Here is a 21167-nt window from a genome sequence, read left to right as displayed (position 1 = left end):
TCATAAAAACTGAACTAGGAGGAGTGTCGGTATGTTGCCTTTATATGTACAGTATTTTTTCCATAGCAAGTTGTTGAAACGGGAATATTTTGGTTTAAAAGTTGAGATGTGCAGCTCTGCCATCAACCTCCTTTTATGTCCCACCCAGGTCTCATTTTTAATCTATAACATTTGTATGCATTGCAACATAGACCCTTTGTTACAGCACTTGTGTCTTCCAGGCAATTTGTGTATAGTCACGGAAAGTCGATCCCATTTGTGTTTAATCACTTCTCTCTATCCAACAGCACCAGGAACCTCTTTCCAGCATTGTGGGTCTTATTTACCTGACGCTTGTGACCTCGTAGCATAACTGTGAGGATCGGCATCCATTGTGCCAGCATCTTGTCTGCAGGTCCCCTCATCTGTCACTCATCCTTTCACCCTGTCCTCCCTCATCTCTCTCCGCCCTCAAACCCTTACCCGGCCCAGCCCATGACAGCAGCGCTGCCAGCATGGCATTCTCATCACGCTTTTCCTTCTGGGAGCAAAAGGAAAGTGATGTTCCATTCTCCATTTTCATCTCTCTGCACTGTGTGACATCAGCTCGGTGTTGTGCATGCAATGCACCGATGCTCACACTTTTATATCTATCTGTAGCAATGCACTGGGGTGCCGCTTGCACGGTTCATGAGCGCACAGCTGCTGACGGCCTCTATTCAGGGCACGGCTGGATATGCGTGTGTGCGTGTAAGGTAGCAGATGGAAAACACAAGTCACTGTTTGAAAATGACCAGAGTGCTTTATAGTCATGGGAGACTGTAGTTTGTCAGCTCTCTTCCATAGCTCATTTGATTACGTTTTGAAAGGCTGCCACTGGCCTGAACACAGCGGTAAACTGATGCCACTGCTTTGTGTAAAGGGCAAGCACTGGAAATTTTGGTGACTTTTTAGGCTTCTGTATTTTTCATTAAGTTTCTCTGTCTAACCTGGTCTTTAAAATGTTTGAAATGATTTTGAAGACCATGCATGAAATGTGTGCAAAATAATCTCTGCATAGACACATAAAGATTACTTTTAATTTAAATGCTAATTGCCTTTTTACATGGACCCCTATAGATCAAAGAGGAGAACAAGCCAAAGAGTTCAAAAGAAAATGTAAGTCCACAACTATTCTGTACACTAACTTGTTACAGTGTGACTCCTCTTTTATAGTGCAGATACATTTCGACATTATACAGTATATTTAAATATATGTATTGAATAGTTATATATTTGAATTGAAAAGCACCCATTAATTTGTTTAATGTGTCTTAGCGGTGTCAACAGATTTGCAGTCCTAATTTCTGACACATGGTGTAGAATTGTCATCACAGGAAGTCTGGTTCAGTGTCTGCTTCAACAAACACTGTAATAAAGTAAATTGAAGAATAGCCAATTATTTTGCCAAATTTACAAAAACATCTTTTATGTTGACACCTGCCACATGGTCATTTAAAGATAGAGACAGTTTGCTTGATTTGTTTTTCTTGGTTGATGTGCAGCTGTCGTGTCTCACACACTTCGCTTTGTGTGAGCGGGATGTGTGTGGTTAAATAAAATTCTCTGCATACACATACTTAATAAATAGCAAAGAGTATACGCTTTGATTGTTTTAAACGTGTATGCGTTTCTTCATATTGTTAAACAACACAAAAGAAGATATTTTGATAAATGATAGTTGGCGGTACCAATGACCTTACATAGTATTTGTTTTTCCTACTATGGAAGTCAGTGGGTACAGTCAATTGTTTGCGTGCTTACTATCTTTTATCAAATATTTTTTCCAATTCAATAAAGAAATGCATACAGGTTTAAAACAACGTGGGGGTGAGTGAATTATGGCTGAATTTTCATATTTGGGTGAAACATCCCTTTGAAGTTAACTTTGTAGAAGCCACAATGATATATTACACCTTAACATCTTTTAATAGAAAGCGACATGGTAATGCATATTTTTTTATAAATAGTGAGTTTACGTAGTCCAGTTATATAGTTTTAAATATGTAATATACAGTAGATTAACTATATGGAAAAACAGTGGTGTTTAGATTTGTGTATATCTGTTAATACAGTAAGTCTGCTGCATATGTGTGTGGGAGTTAAACTATGACACCGTAGAGAGAGAGAGCGCTAGCTACGCATCTTAGAAAAGTGGTGTACTTTCATTCTGAGTGTACAAAAACATGCTTGGAGAGGTGCTTAATGCAGTCATTTTTAAAATGTGAAAGAAGTTATATTAAACATCTGTTATTGTAGGCATTTAGGTTATAGTTTATCACCTGTTATTTTCGGTAATTACATAGCTGAATATGTCAATAACATCCTACTTCCCTCTTACCTTCTTTGTGTTCGATTGCTAAATGATGTTTTTGCGTGTCATTTTGAGAGATATTTATAGAATCAACTTTGCTTTTGAAAGACGGGGCATCAGAGGAATTTACGGGTGTCTGAGATCTGTTTACCAATTTCAGTGGCGCAAGTTGAACCATAACATAACAGATGAGTCACAAATATGTAGACCAAGGGCACTGACGTGAACGAAACGGCATTGCATGGTGTTTTGTTTAGGGAATTGATTTTCAAGCCTTATCTAATAGTTATTATTCATGCTTTGCATTCTACGTGTTCTCAATCAATTTGTTTTTTACCCTCTTTTACATCTACTGTATCTGCTGTGTGAGTAGTCTGACAGTGATGGCAGCCTAAGTAGCCGCTCCCAGTCCGTACCCTGCCTGGAGCCTGGCAGAGGTTTGCTGCGTGCCAAGAGCCCTTCTCCTGTTCAGGACACGCCTGCCCAGGTCCAGTACCAGCCTCACCTGAGGGTCAAAAGCCCTTCACCAAACAGAAACAGGGTGGCGGCCAACAGGAACTCGGATGTGCCAAAGATGTCAGAGCGGTTCAAAAGCCCTGAACCTCCTCGATCTCCCTGGAGTCCTGTACCTGTTCTAAATGGCGATAGCGAAATCAATGGAGTAATCAATGGCAAAGTCAAACCTTTTGTTGGTGTTAGCCAGCCAGAACCCACACAGGACTTACAAGGTGGGACCAATAACAATGTAGTGAAGGTGGTGCGCAGAGTGGTTAGGAGAGTAGTGCCAACTGAAGAGGAAACATCAACAACCCCTGCAGCCATGTCCCCTGAACCCCCTAAACCTGAACCGCTCTCCGTTCCAAAAGCCATGAAGATGCCTGTGTTTTCCTTCAAACATGACACTATAAAGAAGGAAGACAAAGATGATCTCTCCACTGGGTTGACTAGCTTGATGTCTCGAGGCAGGACCAGAGAACCTCGACCACGGTTTCGCAAAGATGAAAAAGAGGACGTGAAACCTGTAGAGAAAGTGTCAGATAATTCTGTACCAGCATGTGATAAAACTGTACTGAAAGTAGAGGCCAACCAGCCTCTAAAACCGGAGGAACAGACTTCTGCTACCAACGTAATTCCATCCAAGCCTCCTCTTTCACCTCCAGCCGTCTCCAAACCCAACCCACTCTCTCCCCCACCAGGATTCGTTCCTGCACCGAAACCCTCAGGGTTTGTATCCACCCCAAAACGGTCTGTTCTTTCCCCTCCACCTGGCTTTGTCCCTGCTCCAAAACCTGTGACTCCCTCTCCAACTATTTCTCCATTCTCGGCTCCCATTCCAAGTCCCAAAACAGTGCCTATTTCCCCCAGTTCTACACCTGCCATCCCTAAAGCAGCTGCTACCTCAGCACCTGCTAGATCCAACACTCCTAACCCTCAAGTCCCCAAGACGGACCCATTTGCCCCACCTTCAGGGTTTTTACCCACTCCCAAACAGTTGGCTTTGAAGAAACCAGAGGTATTGATCACATTGATTACCTGACGGAATGGGTTGTGTGAGGAGTGAACTAATCTGTATCCTGTGTGCCACTTGTACTAATACTAGTGTGTAAAACAAAGTTTCTCTGTCTGTCTCTTAGTTGCCTAAAGATTGCTTAGCCTCAAACAAACAAGACAGATACTTCTAGTGTCTAACAAGTCCCCTGGAAATCCAGCTTTGTGTTGCTGATCTTGCAAGTCAATGAGGGGCTTTTAAGCTCAATAAGTGGATTAAGCCATCTCAGAGAACATCGTCAAGATTATTGATAGTGTTTTTTTGGGTTCTTGTAGTTTTTTTTGTAATTCTCTGGCTGATGTCTCTGTGCTTTGTGTTGACAAAAGCACCAAGAGTGCATTGCAGTTATATGAATTACAGTGATTATGCTGTATTTTACCTCGCAGCTGGATGCTGGTTTTAAGGCAGTTTGGTTTTGTGCATGGTGTTTAAGACTGAAAGAAAATAAATCTGCACTAATCTGTGATTGCATGGTTTTCACTACAATCACTTCAGTGATTTAACTTTACTTTCATACTTTGTGTGGTTTGGACCTGATATTTAAAGATGAAGGCAACTGTCCGTACAGCACCAGCCCCACCTTGGAGAGCTTCTCCTGTGAACCTTTCTAAACCCAGTATCCCAACTGTGGCTAAAAAGGTGTGTGTGTGTGTGTGTGTTGTTGTGAGTTCACCTCCTGCAGCAGTTAGATGACTTGCTCTTTAGGAAGGGAATGCAGCATGGCTAACACACTCGGGTCTTTGCTTTTAACCAGAATCTGTGTAGAGCTTTTACAATTTATCATTTGAATAAATTGATTATCGCTACTTTAAAACACATGCCATTCTCAATAACAAAGATGATCATAGTTTGAAATAGACTCACCTCCTCTTGGTGGTCTTGACCTATAGGAGAGTCCTCCACTGAGTCCCACTGAAGAAGCACAGAGACGCTTGGAGAGGATCTTCGCTACATCTGTAATGCCTCTTCATTCCTCCTCTTCCTCTCCCTAGTCCTTTTTTCATTTATGCATTCTCTCTATCTCTCTCTCTCTCTCTCTCTCTCTCTTTCTCTCTCTATCTCTCTCCATCTATCCCTCTATCTCTCTCTCTTTCTGATGCTAAAATGTATTATTCAAACTGTCCTACATGACTCTAACTGCACTGGCTGTTGCACTATAAATGAAGCACTTTAGAGCCTGACAGCACTTGGGCTTATTGGAAACTCATGAGAAAATCATTTTTAAACGCTACATTGATAATGAGGGAGGGATTTTAGGGACATTAGTGTGAGTAGAATGACTGCTTGGCTCACTCCCATCTTATGGTAATGAATTCAGTTATTTTCTAAGTGAATTATAGCTCTGTTCCAAACCCAAGATCTATCTGTATGTTTTGCATGACTGTTTATTTAGAAATGATTCGCTAGGATGCTACAGTACTTTCAAGAGCATCTAAACACCAAGGTTTCGATATAGAGCGTTTGTATTATGTGCTGTTCTACTAAATAAAACAAGATCTGCATACTGTATTCCAAACCATTTAGTTTTTTCTTCCCTCAAACACAGTAGACATGTCTCCTTATCCTCATGTGTCTCCAATGCCTCATCTTGATTCTTTTAAGCATGATTTCATGCCATTCCTCTTTGCTATCTGCTTCAGTAACACTTTAGGATCTAACAAACAGGCTGTCACTCATTGGTTAATTTCCATCTCATCTCTCATGTGCCTGCTGTCCTGTCATCTGTGGATACATGTCTCATGTCTCCCTTTCTTTTTTCATCCACCGCGGTCTCTGTGCTTGTTTGGCTGGCGTAGCTGGAACCTGTGGCCAGTGCCTCTGCGTCGTCTCAGGTACAGAGCCCTTCTGGTGACACGTCTGCCCCCACCGCGCCCCTCCATGGTCTGGCTGGAGTGTGCGCTCGTGTGGCCTGCTGGAGTGTAAGCTCTCTGTTCCTCTACCTACCCGTACCCTCATCCTCATATGTCACTTTTTATGCTTTTGTGCTCGTTTTATCCATTTCACATTTATTATTTAGCCAAAAAGAAAGATGATTAGCTCAATTATATCAGTATTATCAGCACATAAAAGTCAATCTTAAATCAGGTGGGATTGTTTGCATCTACCCACTCTGATATAAGGACATAAGTTTGCTTGTTTATTGCTTTTGAATCATTTTTAGGACAGTGTTGTTGTTGATGTAGTCGTTGCATGGTGACTATTGGTTAGCTGTAAGTGCATGAAGCCCTTGGTGTGGAAATTTGTTAGTGCCCGACCTGAACTTGCCCACAGGGTAGCTCGTAAGTTTGGTTGCTCTTGTTTGGTTAAACCTTTGATTTATGAGTATCACCTGTTGCCTCATGCCTAAGGCTTTAAACATTTTCTCTTTATTGCATTACCTCATATTACCAATATAGGCTTTGTCCGAAACCTGAAACTGGTTACTAGCGTTAAATTGTGCAATGTCATAGAAAGTGCAGGATATAGCCATAATACTTAAAGGATTAGTCAATTTTCTTAAAAAAATTCAGATAATTTACTCACCACCATGTCATCCAAAATGTTGATGTCTTTTTTTGTTCAGTCTAGGGATGCATATCAATTAATCGCGATTAATCTATAGCAGAATAAAAGTTTTTGTTTACATCATATATGTGTGTGTACTGTGTATAATAACTTTGTATAGTTAAATGCACACACATGCATGTATATATTTAAGCAATGTTTACATGTGTATATACATTTGTATATTTATGTATAATTTATATTATATATAAATATAAATACTTAATATATAAATATATTTTTTTCTTAAAATTATACATGCATGTGTGCATATTTATATATACATAATTATTATACACAGTTCACACACATATATGATGTAAACAAAAACTTTTATTCTGCTATAGATTAATCGCGATTAATTGATATGCATCCCTAGTTCAGTCGAGAAGAAATTATGTTTTTTAAGGAAAACATTCCAGGATTTTTCTCATTTTAATGGACTTAAATAGAACCCAACACTTAACACTTAACTCAACATTTAACAGTTTTTTTCAACGGAGTTTCAAAGGACAAGGCATTAGGATCTTATCTAGCGAAACGATTGTCATTTTTGACAAGAAAAATAAAAATGTGCACTTTAAAAACACAAATTCTCGTCTGTCTCCGGTCCTAAAAAGCGCCAGCGCGACCTCACGCAATAAGTCAAGAGGTCACAGACGACGAACCCGAAACTACGTCCCAGTGTTTACAAGTTTGGAGAAAGAAGACCGTTCCAACGTTGTTGTATGTCAAATGAAACTAATTAATGTCTTTTTGTCAGTTTATTGTTTAAAACGGTCCGCAAATGTGCGTTTCATATTTGTAACATGACCTTTCTACCTCACTACGCATTTACGTGAGGTCGCGCTGGCGCTTTTCAGGACCGGAGATAGATGAGAAGTTGTGGTTTAAAAGTGCACTTTTTTTCTTGTAAAAATGACAATCGTTTTGCTAGATAAGACCCTTATGCCTCGTTTGGGATCGTTTAGAGTCCTTTGAAACTCCATTGAAAAAAACTGTTAAGTGTTGAGTTAAGTGTTATGTGTTGGGGTCCATTAAAGTCCATTAAAATGAGAAAAATCCTGGAATGTTTTCCTCAAAAAACACAATTTCTTCTCGACTGAACAAAGAAGGACATCAACATTTTGGATGACATGGTGGTGAGTAAATTATCTGGATTTTTTTTTAAAGAAAATAATGGACTAATCTTTTAAAAATCACCAGGTGACTTCAACCATTGCATTTGGAGAATGCATCTTGTGTTAAGGCAGCATTATTTTCAGCTTTCGGACATAGCCATGGTGTCTTACCTACCCTAGTCATCACATTAAATGTTGAATTTTTCTATGTATTTAATAAATCCAAGCAAACCAAGACCATAGTGCCTTAACCCGACGATATCGCATTATCAATAACCCATTTTATTCACAGGGTGTTTTAGATACTCCATGTGGAGCTGAGGCAGGCTATTGAATTCATAAATGAGTGTGTGTTTGAGACTTGTACATTATATAGTATTGTGGTGTGTAATGATGTTTTTGCCCCTACATGCTGACCTGCTGTTTCACAGGGGCAGGTGGAGGAGGATCCTGTGGCAATCCTAAAGGCAGACCATTCTGCTGCCCAACCTAAGGTCTGCTGTGTGTATATGTGTAGTTCACCTGCACCAGTCCCACCCTTTACCTGTCGTGTCACAATCGTGTTGTGTTGTGTTGTGGAGTGCTGTGTTCTCACCCATCCCATTTCATTGACAACACAGACCTCAGCTGTTCTGCTGCTGTTACTGCATACTTGCTGAGTGACACCATTATAAGGGCAATAAGTTATTAACTTAATATATATATATATATATATATATATATATATATATATATATATATACACCTGCCCTGAATAGACTTTTTAGCGACACTCAGATGAAAATGGGTAAACAGACAATCGTGGTTGTAAAAACAAAAATTTTGCTGTATTGCCAAAGGGCTTTTGGGTGAATGCGTGACCAAAGTTTTAAATCCAATTCAGCAGCTATCAATAAGAGTAATCCAGTCGGCACAAGTCTCATTACCACCATGCAAATGTTGGTTTACTGTATTTAACGTTAAAGGGGGGGTTTAATGGTATTTCAAGCATTCTGACTTATTAACACAGTTTAAGAGTTGTTTCCTCATGCTAAACGTAGGCAAAGTGTCAAAAATGCAGTTGGGCGTGTTTCAGAGTATTTCTGTGCCGAATGCACTTCGCCAGGGTTCGTACAAGTTTCGGCTAATTTTTTTCGATTACGGTTCTAACTGACGTTTCAGGGGTTTTCGATACGTATCACTTCTTTATATGGGCTTCCGCCGGAAAACTTCCCCTGGAAAACCCCGCCCAGCTGTCAGTCAGCGGGAGACGCTAGAGCTTGCTAACAGCTTATCACGCCACTCAGCTTTGTTTAATTTCAAAAGTCAACAATGGCACAACAAGAAGTGTGTTTTTGGATGTAAGGAGAAGACATCCAGCCTTATGGAAACAATGGATATAGTTTATTATCCGGATTAGCAGCGGAGTTTTGCGTGTGTGTTTGATGCGGTGGATTTTCGTGACGAGTTACACGTGGTAAGTAAGACTTCTGTCTTCTGTTGGAAATAGGCGCGTGTATATTATATAAATGACACGAACATGTAGTGAATCATAAGTTAAAACAGTGTTGTATAGTGTTGCATGACTCGTACTCGCTCCTCCCGTGTTATAACTCCTCCTTCTTCATTTTTTCGTACGTTATCGGAAAGATTCGGTAAAGCTAATCTTTCTTTTATAAATCTGATTAAACTAAAGAGTCTTCAGAGATATAAAGGATGTCATACTACTCCATAGGTACTCCAGATTAATATCAGAAATGCAGAAACAGCCTGTGTTACGTGAGCTTTAATAATAATTGGATTGTTATTATTTAATTGCACTGACACCCTCACTATATATTGTGGATGTACTGTATGTGTGGAGTGAACCAACTGACCTACAGTAATGCAATGTTACTAACAGTAACACAACTTAATACCATCCGTGTATCACTGATACACAATCTCGAAATGTAAGCCCACCACAGCAGTGAAGAAGGTCAAGAGTAAGTGCAGTAAAATCAGACATGCCCATACAACCAGAACGTTCAACATGTAATCTGACCCTGTTTATCAGTTTACCTCATCTACACCTCCAGTAAAACTCTCACTGGCTTGCATGACAACCTGCATGGTTTTAAAGATCATTTCTCTCCATTGACGTTGGTAAACGTTGGCTTATCTTTTTGCTGATCTGGATCCAATCCAATAATTGAAAGTGGTTTCTTCTGTATTCACCCTTCCCATAAATGTGGACCAATGCATGGAGTGGATTTGAAGCATGTCATTGATATTTTGAATAAATATAAAATGATCTCAAAAGGTCTGACTGGTGTTTTTCCTCTGCAGGTGAAGTCAGAGGAGCAGATCGCTGCAGAGCAGGCATGGTACGGCTCAGAGAAAGTGTGGCTGGTCCACAAGGATGGATTTTCTCTTGGTAAGTGCAACGCTGAATGTTTGTCACGTGAAGGCCATTACTTTATGACAACGTGAAACAGAATTCCTTGCTTATTAAAAGCTAAAATGTGTCATTCCACTGCTAATGGTATTGCTATCGCAGCAATTTGCAATTTGTTGGTCAAACTGACTGGCAAAAATATTGACGACAATTTTCTGGTGTCCTCATAGCCACAGTGCTGAAGACAGAGGCTGGCAGTCTACCGGAGGGGAAAGTAAAGATCAAACTGGAGCATGATGGGACAGTACTGGATGTGGATGAGGATGATGTGGAAAAGGTCAGTCCTGTATTCAACTCTTTAATGTAGTGTTAAAGAAATAAACTTTTATAAAAATTAAAATCTGATAATTTACTCACCCCCATATCATCCAAGTTGTTTATGTCTTTATTTTTGAAGAAAACATTCCAGGATTTTACTCAATTTAAATGTCCGAAACCGCATACTGTACAGTAGGTACTAAATGAGATGAAGTACCTACTTACTTACGGTTAAAATAGTACTGTATAGTATGAATCCTGGTAGTATGAATGAGATTCGGACGTACTACATCCGCCATGTTGCTACATTACGTGACATACGTCGTCATCGTGTCATTCCAGCGCAAATACAGCCGATGCGTTGTCGTCTTTGTTGGCTAACTCCTCTCCCAGGGCATCATGGGATAGTGAAGTGTCCATCGCATGCACACTGCAAAATCTAACCGAAAGTAGTAGGTCATCCGGGTACTTTCGCATACTGTTTTTCGAATACTATGTATTCGGACATACTACTCGCCTCGCCTACTGTTTTTCGCCTACTATATAGTATGGAAGTAGGCGGTTTCGGACGCAGCATTTGTTGGACCCCAACAGTTTACAGTTTAAATGCAGTTTTAATGCGGTTGCAAAGGGCGTTTAATGATCCCAAACAAGTGATAAGGGTCTTATCATAATTTTTGACAAGAAAAATAAAAAATAAGAACTTTTAATCCACGACTTCTCGTCTTGCACTAGCCATGTGACGCGCTAGTGTGAACTTGCGTATTGGTGTAAGCACGTCGAATATGTGAAATGCACACTTGCGGACCATTTTAAACAATAAACTGACACAAAGACAATAATGGGGCGGTTGTTTTGCATACATCATGCATGACCTTTCCACGTGCTTAAGCAATACATGAGGTCGCGCTGGCGCATCACATGGCTAGTGCAAGATGAGAAGTTGTGGTTCAAAAATGCTTATTTTTTATTTTTCTTGCCAAAAATGACAATCTTTTTGCTAGATGAGACCCTTATGCCTCGTTTGGGATCGTTTAGAGCCCTTTGAAGCTGCGTTGAAACTGCATTTTAACTGTTGAGGTCCAAAATCCTGGAATGTTTTTCTCAAAAAACTTAATTTCTTTTTGACTTAACAAAGAAAGACAACAATTCAGGATGAAATGGGGTTGAGTAAATTATCTGGAGTTTTTTTAAGAAAGTGGAATAATTCTTTTTTATTTAAGTCGCTCATATGGAGGGATTTAGTGCAGTATTTATTGTAGTTAGTGCTGCCTTTAAAAATGGTTTTATTGTAGTAGCTTGATGAAACTATATATATAACTTTAACTTATATTATCACTTCAATTTTTGCCGAGTGTAGTCAGTTAATTTGGATCCCTCTTGTTGAAGGGCAGCTTAATGCTGATGATTTTTAATAATGTCAAGTTTTTAACCATCTATCGATTAGGGAATTGCACAGCTGCATCCAGTATATTGAAGTTGACAAGCTTAAATTGTATTAAAAACTTGGCAAGTCCTGAGACTATTATGTCTGTGGCACATCAATTTAAAATCTCTCTCTCTCTTCCTTTCACCTCTCCCTGCCAACTCAGATTAAACCTGTTGATGTCACATTTTGTGGCACTATCATTGTTTTCATAGTGTGTGCAATGCATACTTAACTCAAATATGTGATCCTGAATGAGGGTCATGAGTAGTGCTGCCGCGAATAGTCGACGTAGTCGACGTAATCGACGATGAAAATTTGTCGACGGCAATTTTTTTAGTCGAGGAGTCGCATATTTATTTATTTCCGTCTCAAACGGCCCACTGTAATTCTGTCTCCTGTCTCAAATGGCTCAATGAAATTCACCTCCACACCAGTCTGTGCGCTGTGCGCGCCCTGCTGGTTCATCTGCTACGCTATCATCTTTCTTCCCTCTCGCCCTGCCTTCACTGCTTTAATTTTGAAAAAATGGCGGTGGCAGGTGAGTCTATGGAATTATGAGTCGGAAAGCTTCCGAAGTATAAAAGTAGTTTAAGCCAAGTTGTGATAAAAGAGTGGTCTGTTACACCGTGTCAAACGTCGCCGGCTTATCACGGGAGCACAACGACAATGCACGAGCATCTCAAACGAAAACACTCGGGAGTTATTGACGATACACCCACAGAGAATAGGACAACGTAAGTAACTGTTATATGATTATTAATGAAACGGCGAGCTAGTCTGTTTTATTAACTCTTTTGAGAAGTACAATGACTCTGTATTTGGATGTTAAAGGCTATCAGTGTTTGCTCGTGATTCCGCCACGGAATCAACACTGGACGCAACAAATAGATTTTTCATGATTCCCATTTACATTTTTATTTTACTATTTTAAACGGCTCAATTCATTGTTGCGAGTGTTCAGCGTCTCTCTCTCTCTCTCTCTCGCTCTCTCTCTCTCTCTCTCTCTCTCTCTCACTCATGTTGCTTGCAGCGCCTCAACAGCGCGCGCCTCTCTCTTACGTGACAGTGAAAAGGTGGCAGTGTTTTTAATGTACTTTCTTTTTTGCGTAAACGTCAACATTCACAGATGTCTCTGACAAAGACGACTGATCGAGTTAACATGACTTGAAGAAAGATTAGCAGTAGTGTGAGTCTGTGTGCGAGCTTTCTCCCTCCCTATGATGCTGTATGCCGTGTTCTGTAGTCTATGTAACAACAACAGTGTATTCTCTTATATTTCTGAATTTGCACCGAATTGTCTGCGCTATATCACTCGCATTTAAAATCAAGAAATGGCTCAAAACACAACAACAATTATGAGAAGAGCAACAGCAGTAAAGCTACAATGTAAATGTATGGTGATTTTTGCATATCTAAATCAGGATTTTAGCAGCAGTTAAAGGAACAGCTGGTTGGATAAAAAACGAGGTGGTGGGTCATGTTTAGGCACTATTTTATAGGCTACAACAGAACAGATAATATGTAAAATAGCATTCAGTTGTGTTAAAATGCAATATAAGATCAAAGAGTAGAAGTGAAACATTTCATATTTCTGTTATGCATCTACTTTGCACTGTAAGTTTGTATTATTATTTATATTGTTTACATTGTAATTTTTTATTTGGTAACATTTAAGTTATTCATATTGTTTATGACACCGGTGAGTTCAAAATAAAATGGACAATGAAATAACAAACACTTATTAATTTTTTTTAATTAGTCGTTTAGAATAGTCGACTATTCGAAAAATTAGTCGAAAGATTAGTCGTTAGAAAATTAGTCGTTAGTGGCAGCACTAGTCATGAGTAGCATGGGTATATTTGTAGCAATAGCTAACGATAATTGTATGGGTCAAAATGATCTTTTTATTCCAAAAATCATTAGCATATTAATAAAAGATCATATCCATGAGGATATTAAGTAAATATTCTACCATAAATATATGACAAATCTATTTATCATTAATATAATGTGTTGCTAAGGACTTAATTTGGACAACTTTAAACATATCTTACATCACCATTAAGCTTATTTATTTAGCTTTCAGATGATATTTACATCTCACTTTCAAAAAATGTATTTCTGGTTTTGTCGTCCAGGGTCACATGTTTGTTTTCAATGGATTTTTATCCTGCTTTTGTTCAGTGTTTAACATTTTTAATCTCTCACTCCAGGCAAACCCGCCATCTTTTGACCGCTGCGAGGACTTGGCAACTCTTCTTTATCTGAATGAGTCCAGTGTAATGCACTCGATGAGGCAACGCTATGGAGGAAACCTCATCCATACATACGCAGGGCCCAACATGGTCATCATCAACCCTATCAGTGCTCCTTCTATGTACTCTGAGAAGGTGAGTCCACGTTCACACTAATGGTGCTTTTCCATTGTATAGTACCCCACGGTTTGATTTGGGTCCGGTCGGGTCAGCTCACCTCACTTTGGCTTGGTTAGCTTTTCCATCGAGTTTAGTAACACTTCGCAGTGGGAGGGATTATAGGGGTGTCGTTATATTTGCGCTGCCTACTGCTGTGACATACAAGTGAGAGCGTTGTTGTACATTCCCTTACATTAGTTTATTTCTCAGTCCGCTACAAAATAAAAATTGACCACCACAAATAGATGTTTGCACATCGAGTTTATAACTACCTCTGTCTCACATGACAGTTTCTGTAAAAACACCGGTGGTGTCAGTCGACGTGCTCCGCTGAGCCTTGTTTAAGTTGCATTTAAGCATATAATGCTGACGTGCTCGTCGCGAATGTGCTTCCACAAACTGCAAGTCTATGGTGTCTCTGATTCTCAACCGGTGGATGCTTTTCATGGCTAAAAGGGAGTTTGGGAACTTATAGCGGAGCACAGATGACAACATGTTTGTTCAAAACAATGCACGCTAGCATGAAGGTAAAGCTAATCTTTTACATTATAGCGATGACGCTGGTAGTGACGATTCTCTCAGTCTAATCTTTGATCTACGGTGTTTTCGCGTCACGTTTGGTATCAGCTCGGATCGCTTGGAACCCCAACCGAGGTGGTACTAAAAAAGTATCTGGCACTACGTACTGCACCCAATGGAAAAGCTTCCAAAAGTAACCTGACCTGACCCAAACCAAACCGTGGGGTACTATGCAATGGAAAAGTGCCATAATGTCCTTATACTCACTGTGGCTGCAGTGAAATGCCTTATGGGTACCATACAGTACCATATTTAAAGCAAACTGTCCCTTCATCAGTTAAACGCTATAGGAAATAAGCAACCGAATTGTGCTAATGAGCTGTATTGGATTTCATGCCATATAAAACACTGCCCATTAAATGTAATTACAATCCAGACGATTTCTCTTGGCCATAGGTCCCAATTAAGTGATTTATAGACCAGACTGATTATGAGCAGCAGTGAGTGTTTAAACTATAACATGAATATGTTATTGCACCTGTGCCAGAACTACAGTTTATTGCAGATGCTCTTTCAAATTAACAGTTTTATTGACTGTTCCTTCGTTGGAAAAATAATGTTTATGGGTTTACATTTTGCTTGAGGTTTTCGTTATTGACTTCCTGTTGTACGGAAAATAAAAGATCTGTAATGCATTGCAGTTATTCGATTGTGATGTTGGGATGTAAACTCCTTGTTTGTTTTTCTATAATGATCTCTATCTAATTCAACATGATTTAAACATTTGTCTCTAACTAGTGCATCGGGTTTCTTATCAGGTCACAAGTTTGATTCCCAGGGAACACAGACACTGATATAATGTATTCCTTGTTAAGTTGCTTATCAATGTAAATGACAAGCCTAAAGGCACCATATTGTTTTGAACAATATTTTCATATAATTTTGTTGAAACTATAAGGTTTTCATGACAAAAATTCTCTTCATGTGTGCCTTTAGGTAATGCACATGTTTAAAGGTTGCCGGCGAGAGGACACGGCCCCTCATATATATGCGGTGGCCCAGACGGCATACAGAAACCTTCTGACCACACGGCAGGACCAGTCCATCGTGCTGCTGGGAAAGAGCGGTAGCGGCAAAACAACAAACTGCCAGCATCTAGTCCAGTACCTGGTGTCCATCGCTGGCAGCACTGGAAAGATCTTCACTGGTACAGAGTTACTGAATAAACTTAAGCCACGATATCTTATTTCAAAAATGACAATCAAAAATGCTAATGTTGAATGGTGCAGTATGGTCACAAGCTGTATATTATCTCATCATGTACTTGAAAGCCTGTGGTTAAGGCTAAATAGAAAGGTGCCATGCGGTTGGTGAAAATGTGCTTAAATAGTGTGAATAGAGAGAGAGAGAGAGAGAGAGTTGAGAAGATGGTGATCGATGAGAGCTGTGCTAATGACGCCCACTAAAGCGCCCTGATAATTAGCCATCATCAAAAACTGCTTAGCCCATAATGACCTAATGAAGACTACAGCGGTCATCAACTATACTATTAAAGAGGCCAGGATGTTATCAGCATATGTTCACCTCTATCTTTTTTTTCCTTCTGATTCAGTTAGTGTGAACCTGTTTAAAGTATAGTGAATTAAATATTGTTGTAATGTGTGTGTTGTTTAGTTGAGAAATGGCAAGCGGTGTACACGATCTTAGAGGCTTTTGGAAACAGTGCCACCTCCATGAACACCAACGCCAGTCGTTTCTCGCAGATCGTCTCGCTGGATTTTGACCAGGCTGGTCAGGTGGCCTCTGCTTCCATTCAGGTTTGTGGATGTTCACAATCTAATAAGGGTGGTCAGTATGATCAAAAATCTGAGCAGTTTTATTTTTTGGTTACGCTGTGAGTTAGCCACTCCCACTTATTTACATAGCACAGTATATATTGTTTTATATATGAGATATACACTGTTAAAAGTAAAAGTTGAATCTACAAAAAATCCTTCAATTGGTAACACCTTGCAAATTTAAAGGGCACCTATGGTCTGATTCACGTTTTTAAATGTCCTTTGGTGTGTAAGTGTGTATTAGTACATGTTAACAATATGCAAAGGGACAAACCCCAGATTAAACGATGACACGAGTTATCATCCCCAACATAAATCTCTTTTCTTGTACGACAACAAACACAAGGATTGTAGGCAACAGTTTACTTCCTGGGATTGGTGATGTAGACAAGACCGACATTATCATAATTCCTCCTGCTTGAACTCACAGCCTGTAAGTTAAGTTTTGTTAGCATTGCATTGTGCGTGAATCTTTCAAACATGGTAAGGAGCGTCACATTTCCAGGCCAATCACAACGTACAGATTAGCTGGCCAATCAGGGACACAGAGTTTCTTAAATCTGTGCATTTCAGGAAGAGAGTGAAATCTGGAGCTACAAAATGTATGGTATGTGTAAAATAATGTGTTTTTTTTAACCATAAACCATGCAAACACATTATTTTATACCAAATACACAAAATTACGTTGTTTTTTAGCAATGAAATAGGTGCCCTTTAAGCTTTATTAACAAATTTTTCACTTAAAGTCAGAAAGTTAACTTAAATTATTATTTTTTCTTTTTTAGGCATTGCTAATTGAAGAAATTTTTTAAGTTAATCTAACTTTCACTTTTTATAGTGTAGTACAATCATACTATGATATAAGTAAAGCCTACTGGCTATTTAAAAAAAAAAAGGAGATGCTTTTTGATATTCCCACCCAAACTGTTTCAGTGGGCATTAACATATCATGGAAAACTGCATTTTGTGTCAAATAAATTTAATTTTATCACTCTTTTCTTTTGTTGTGACTGCTGTAGACTATGCTGCTGGAAAAGTTGAGGGTGGTGAAGCGACCCGAAACCGAATCAACATTTAATGTCTTTTACTACATGATGACTGGAGCAGACAGCACTTTAAGGTGAACTCGGTATAATCACACTGTATGCAGACAGAAACTACTGTACAATTTCTGAATTTCCTATTTGAAGGGGCCATGGCATGAACATCTGACTTTTTCCATGTTTAAGTGCTATGATTGGGTCCCCAGTGCTTCTATCAACCTAGAAAATGTGAAAAAGATCAACCCAGTAACTTAGTTTTGGTAAACCATTCTCTACAAGCACATGAAAAAATTGGTTGTTGAAATTTGGCCCTCCTTATGATGTCATAAGGAGCTCTTATTATAATAATACCACCCCTTAATCTGCACTATCCAACTACAGCACTGCCATTTAGTGCATAGAAAAGCACAATTGAGTTTAATTACAAAAACCACCATCATTGTGATCAGAGTTTGAATTTCAGCAGCTCATTTGCATTTTAAAGGACACACCCAAAACGGCACATTTTTGCACACACCTACAAAGTGGCAATTTTAACATGTTATAATAAATTATATATATGGTGTTTTGAGCTAAAACTTCACATATGTACTCTGGGGACACCAAAGATTTATTTCACTTCTTAAAAAAGTCTTGTGCCATGGCCCCTTTAATATTTGTAGAATTAAACTTCTCTGATCTCAATACGCTTACACCCTTGACCCTCATTTGACTTTATAGCTTGACTTTATTTCAATTTTCCTGCAGAACGGAGTTGCATTTTAACCACTTTGCAGAGAACAGTGTCTTTGGTATTGTGCCTCCATCTAAGGTTAGTTCACCACAAAGGTCCCATGAGGTAGACGTGTATTACTTTTATTAGATGCTCGAGTAGAAGCCTTGCAAGAAAATTAATAATTCTTGATAGCAAATATCACTTCTGTATTATTTAATGAAAACACATGCTGATATATTTCCATCTCATATATTTTGTGTGTGTAGTCTGAGGACAAGCAGAGGTCATCACAGCAGTTTACTAAGCTGCAGGCAGCCATGAAGGTTTTGGGCATCTCCTCTGAGGAGCAGAAAGCTCTGTGGCTCATTCTTGGGGCCATATACCATCTTGGAGCTGCAGGGGCCACGAAAGGTAAAAAAAACCCAGACTTCCCATGTACAGTAGAGCCAATGGTGTGTGTTTTTCTTTGTTCTCAACAGGCCCAAATAGACCCCTGTGAGAAACTTTGCTGGAGATTTTTGGTTGTGGCTAGAAGGTATACAGCCACAGACAAAATCTAATTTTCATTCTAATCCTACCCCAAATCCAGCGAGATTTGTCTCTAGCTGTCCATCTAGCTAGAACCACCCACTTGTGTATTTGTTTACTAAATATGTAATGTAATTTGGTTTTGCTTTCAGCTATCAATTCAATTCACATTTATTTGCTTTTCACAGTGTACACTGTTGCAAAGCAGCTTCACAAAAGGACACGATGTAGAATAAACACAAAACACAACAATTCAGGGGAAAAAAAGTATAGATCAGTTTATATTCCAGAGCTGGTCTGATGTTCTTGCAAGGGCTGGTGTCACCTTTCCATATACTGCATATGTGTTGGGTTATCTGACGGAGACTGACTGGAGCTAGCGTAATCGCTAATTGAAACGGAAAAGCAAATAGAGAAAATTACTGTAGCTGCTGTTCATAGCTTTTTAGGTAGCAGTGTTTTGTTATTTTAAGGAGCATGATGAGTTGTAGCGTATTATAAGTTTTGTTAAATGTAGAGTATGGGGTTTTTAGCGGCATCTATCGGTGAGATGGCAAATTGCAACCAACCTTAATTTCGGAACGCAAAGAGAAGCTACGGTAGCTGCCACTAGACAAACATGTCGTCGTCTGAGACAACCTATGAACGAAACGCACTCTGTAGAACAGTTTGTCCATTAAGGGCTACTGTAGAAACAAGACTGCAACTACCATGTAAGGATACCCGCGGTGTATGTAGATAAAAACGGCTCAATGTAAGGTAATAAAAGCAATACAGTTCATTATGTAAGGTCTTTATACGCCACTAATAATACAGTTATGTATATTATATTGCATTTCTGTCAAGAGATCCTTCTTAAAATTACACATTGCACCTTTAAATATGTAGCAGCTAAACCGTTTAGGGCTTCAATAGCATTATAATAGCCTACACTTAACTCATTTTGGCACATTTTCCATATTTTTTCACAAATATCAAATGGGATAATGTAAAAATAGTTAGCATATTTCATCTCAGCTTTATCCTAAATGAGCTAGGACAGTACTGCATGTTTTTTCCTTATGAATTCAGTTTAGCAAAGCCTATTTAAATACTCCAATAACTTCCTTTGAAAATGTGTCTCTCAATTAAAGCCCTGCATTGGTGTCTTCATGCTAAATGAGCTCACCAGAGACTTGAACAGCTTTTTCTTTACAAATCAGAGCTGAAAGCTTCAAAACCGCCTTAATGAGATAAAGAGCTCAAAACTCCAACAAACTCAAAAACAGACGTGTTTAAATAAGACTTTGTATTGAGTTCACAGAAGAAGCTGAGAAACAATTTGATATGGAAGAGTTTTGTGATAAGCGGGATTGTTTTTAGTTATCTAATGAAGGTGGATGGCTTTGTATTTAAACTCTGTGATTTCTCTGTGCTGTCATAAATTGTATTATAAAGGAATAGCTCTTCCAAAATAGCACATTAACATTTTTTGAAGAATGTTAACTTTCTGTAAGATGGGAATATTATCACATTATAACAACATATGTTTTCATTTTTGGAGTTTAATAGACGTTGTTGTATAAAGAGCTGTGTGCTTTGAAATTCTCCTTATGTTTTCTATGCAAAGAAACAACAATGTATTGGTTTAGAAGGGCATGAGGTGAAGTAAATAATGATTTTAATGTGAATCAGTAGCTTTCATACTCTGAGATGTTCTTGTTAAAAAAAAAAACTCATTGTTCTGCATGCTACAAACAAATGTAGACAAGTATATTTTTCATAAGGAATCCTGAGATTTCAGATTCTCTGACAGATCAGATTATTGATTATTAAAAGTACTTGAATTTTAGCAAGAAAATCAATGGTTTAAGCAGCCATCAGAAGTCAGTAAACCTGTATTTAATAAAGATCTTATTTTATTTCCCAGTTGTACCTGACAGTCTTTACAATAGGGGGCAGTGTTGTTCTGTCATAAGTTAAAGTTTCTCTACGAACAAAGCATAATGTGGCATAAAAGAAAGGAGAGCAGTGGAAACTGATCAGAAATGTGTAACAAAAATAGCAAAAATATAATGCATAAAAAAATTCTTATTGTAGTTGTCCATAATATACATGCATATCTACACAGTTAGTGTTTGTGTGTGTGTGTGTAAATAGCATTTGTTATTGAATACAAGTGTGCAATTGCTGTACATATGTGACTCTTTCTGTGAAACCTAGGCTAAGGTCTCAATCTTATTTTGAGATCAAGAGCATCAATGTTTGATTTCACAATTGATTTCACATTGATTTTTACCTTAGTCAGTCAGTATTAAAGATATCAAGGTTATATTTTTACTTAATGCTTTTTACATTATGTTGGAGGATTTTATTTAAAAAAACATTAATAAAAAAGCTTGGTTATCACAGACTGAGTCACATATAATAATATTACTCTTTTCTTTTTTTAATCTGTTAATGTCTCCAACTCGTGTCATAT

The 21167-nt window shown here is 38.6% G+C and overlaps 1 protein-coding gene across 18 annotated transcripts in view; it reads left to right on the top strand.

Moving 5' to 3' along the window:
* Positions 1–21167, top strand: part of myo18ab (myosin XVIIIA b) — a 120170-nt gene that overhangs the window by 35731 nt on the left and 63272 nt on the right. For 9 of the 18 annotated variants that reach the window (XM_065281112.1, XM_065281110.2, XM_065281097.2 and 6 more), the window contains exons 2-16: positions 288–533; positions 1099–1137; positions 2706–3845; positions 4428–4520; positions 4772–4837; positions 5678–5800; positions 7978–8040; positions 9854–9941; positions 10133–10239; positions 13863–14039; positions 15579–15789; positions 16257–16399; positions 17440–17540; positions 18211–18274; positions 18445–18589. In XM_065281112.1, coding sequence (XP_065137184.1) covers positions 495–533; positions 1099–1137; positions 2706–3845; positions 4428–4520; positions 4772–4837; positions 5678–5800; positions 7978–8040; positions 9854–9941; positions 10133–10239; positions 13863–14039; positions 15579–15789; positions 16257–16399; positions 17440–17540; positions 18211–18274; positions 18445–18589 — 2599 coding nt within the window. In that variant the 5' untranslated portion in view covers positions 288–494. The remainder of the gene's footprint in view (positions 1–287; positions 534–1098; positions 1138–2705; positions 3846–4427; positions 4521–4771; positions 4838–5677; positions 5801–7977; positions 8041–9853; positions 9942–10132; positions 10240–13862; positions 14040–15578; positions 15790–16256; positions 16400–17439; positions 17541–18210; positions 18275–18444; positions 18590–21167) is intronic. The other 9 variants (XM_065281109.1, XM_065281108.1, XM_065281107.1 and 6 more) reach the window with 6 other exon arrangements.

Source organism: Paramisgurnus dabryanus, chromosome 8 (assembly GCF_030506205.2).
Source record: "Paramisgurnus dabryanus chromosome 8, PD_genome_1.1, whole genome shotgun sequence".
Lineage (NCBI taxonomy): Eukaryota > Metazoa > Chordata > Actinopteri > Cypriniformes > Cobitidae > Paramisgurnus > Paramisgurnus dabryanus.
This window is presented reverse-complemented; position numbering and strand designations above follow the sequence as displayed.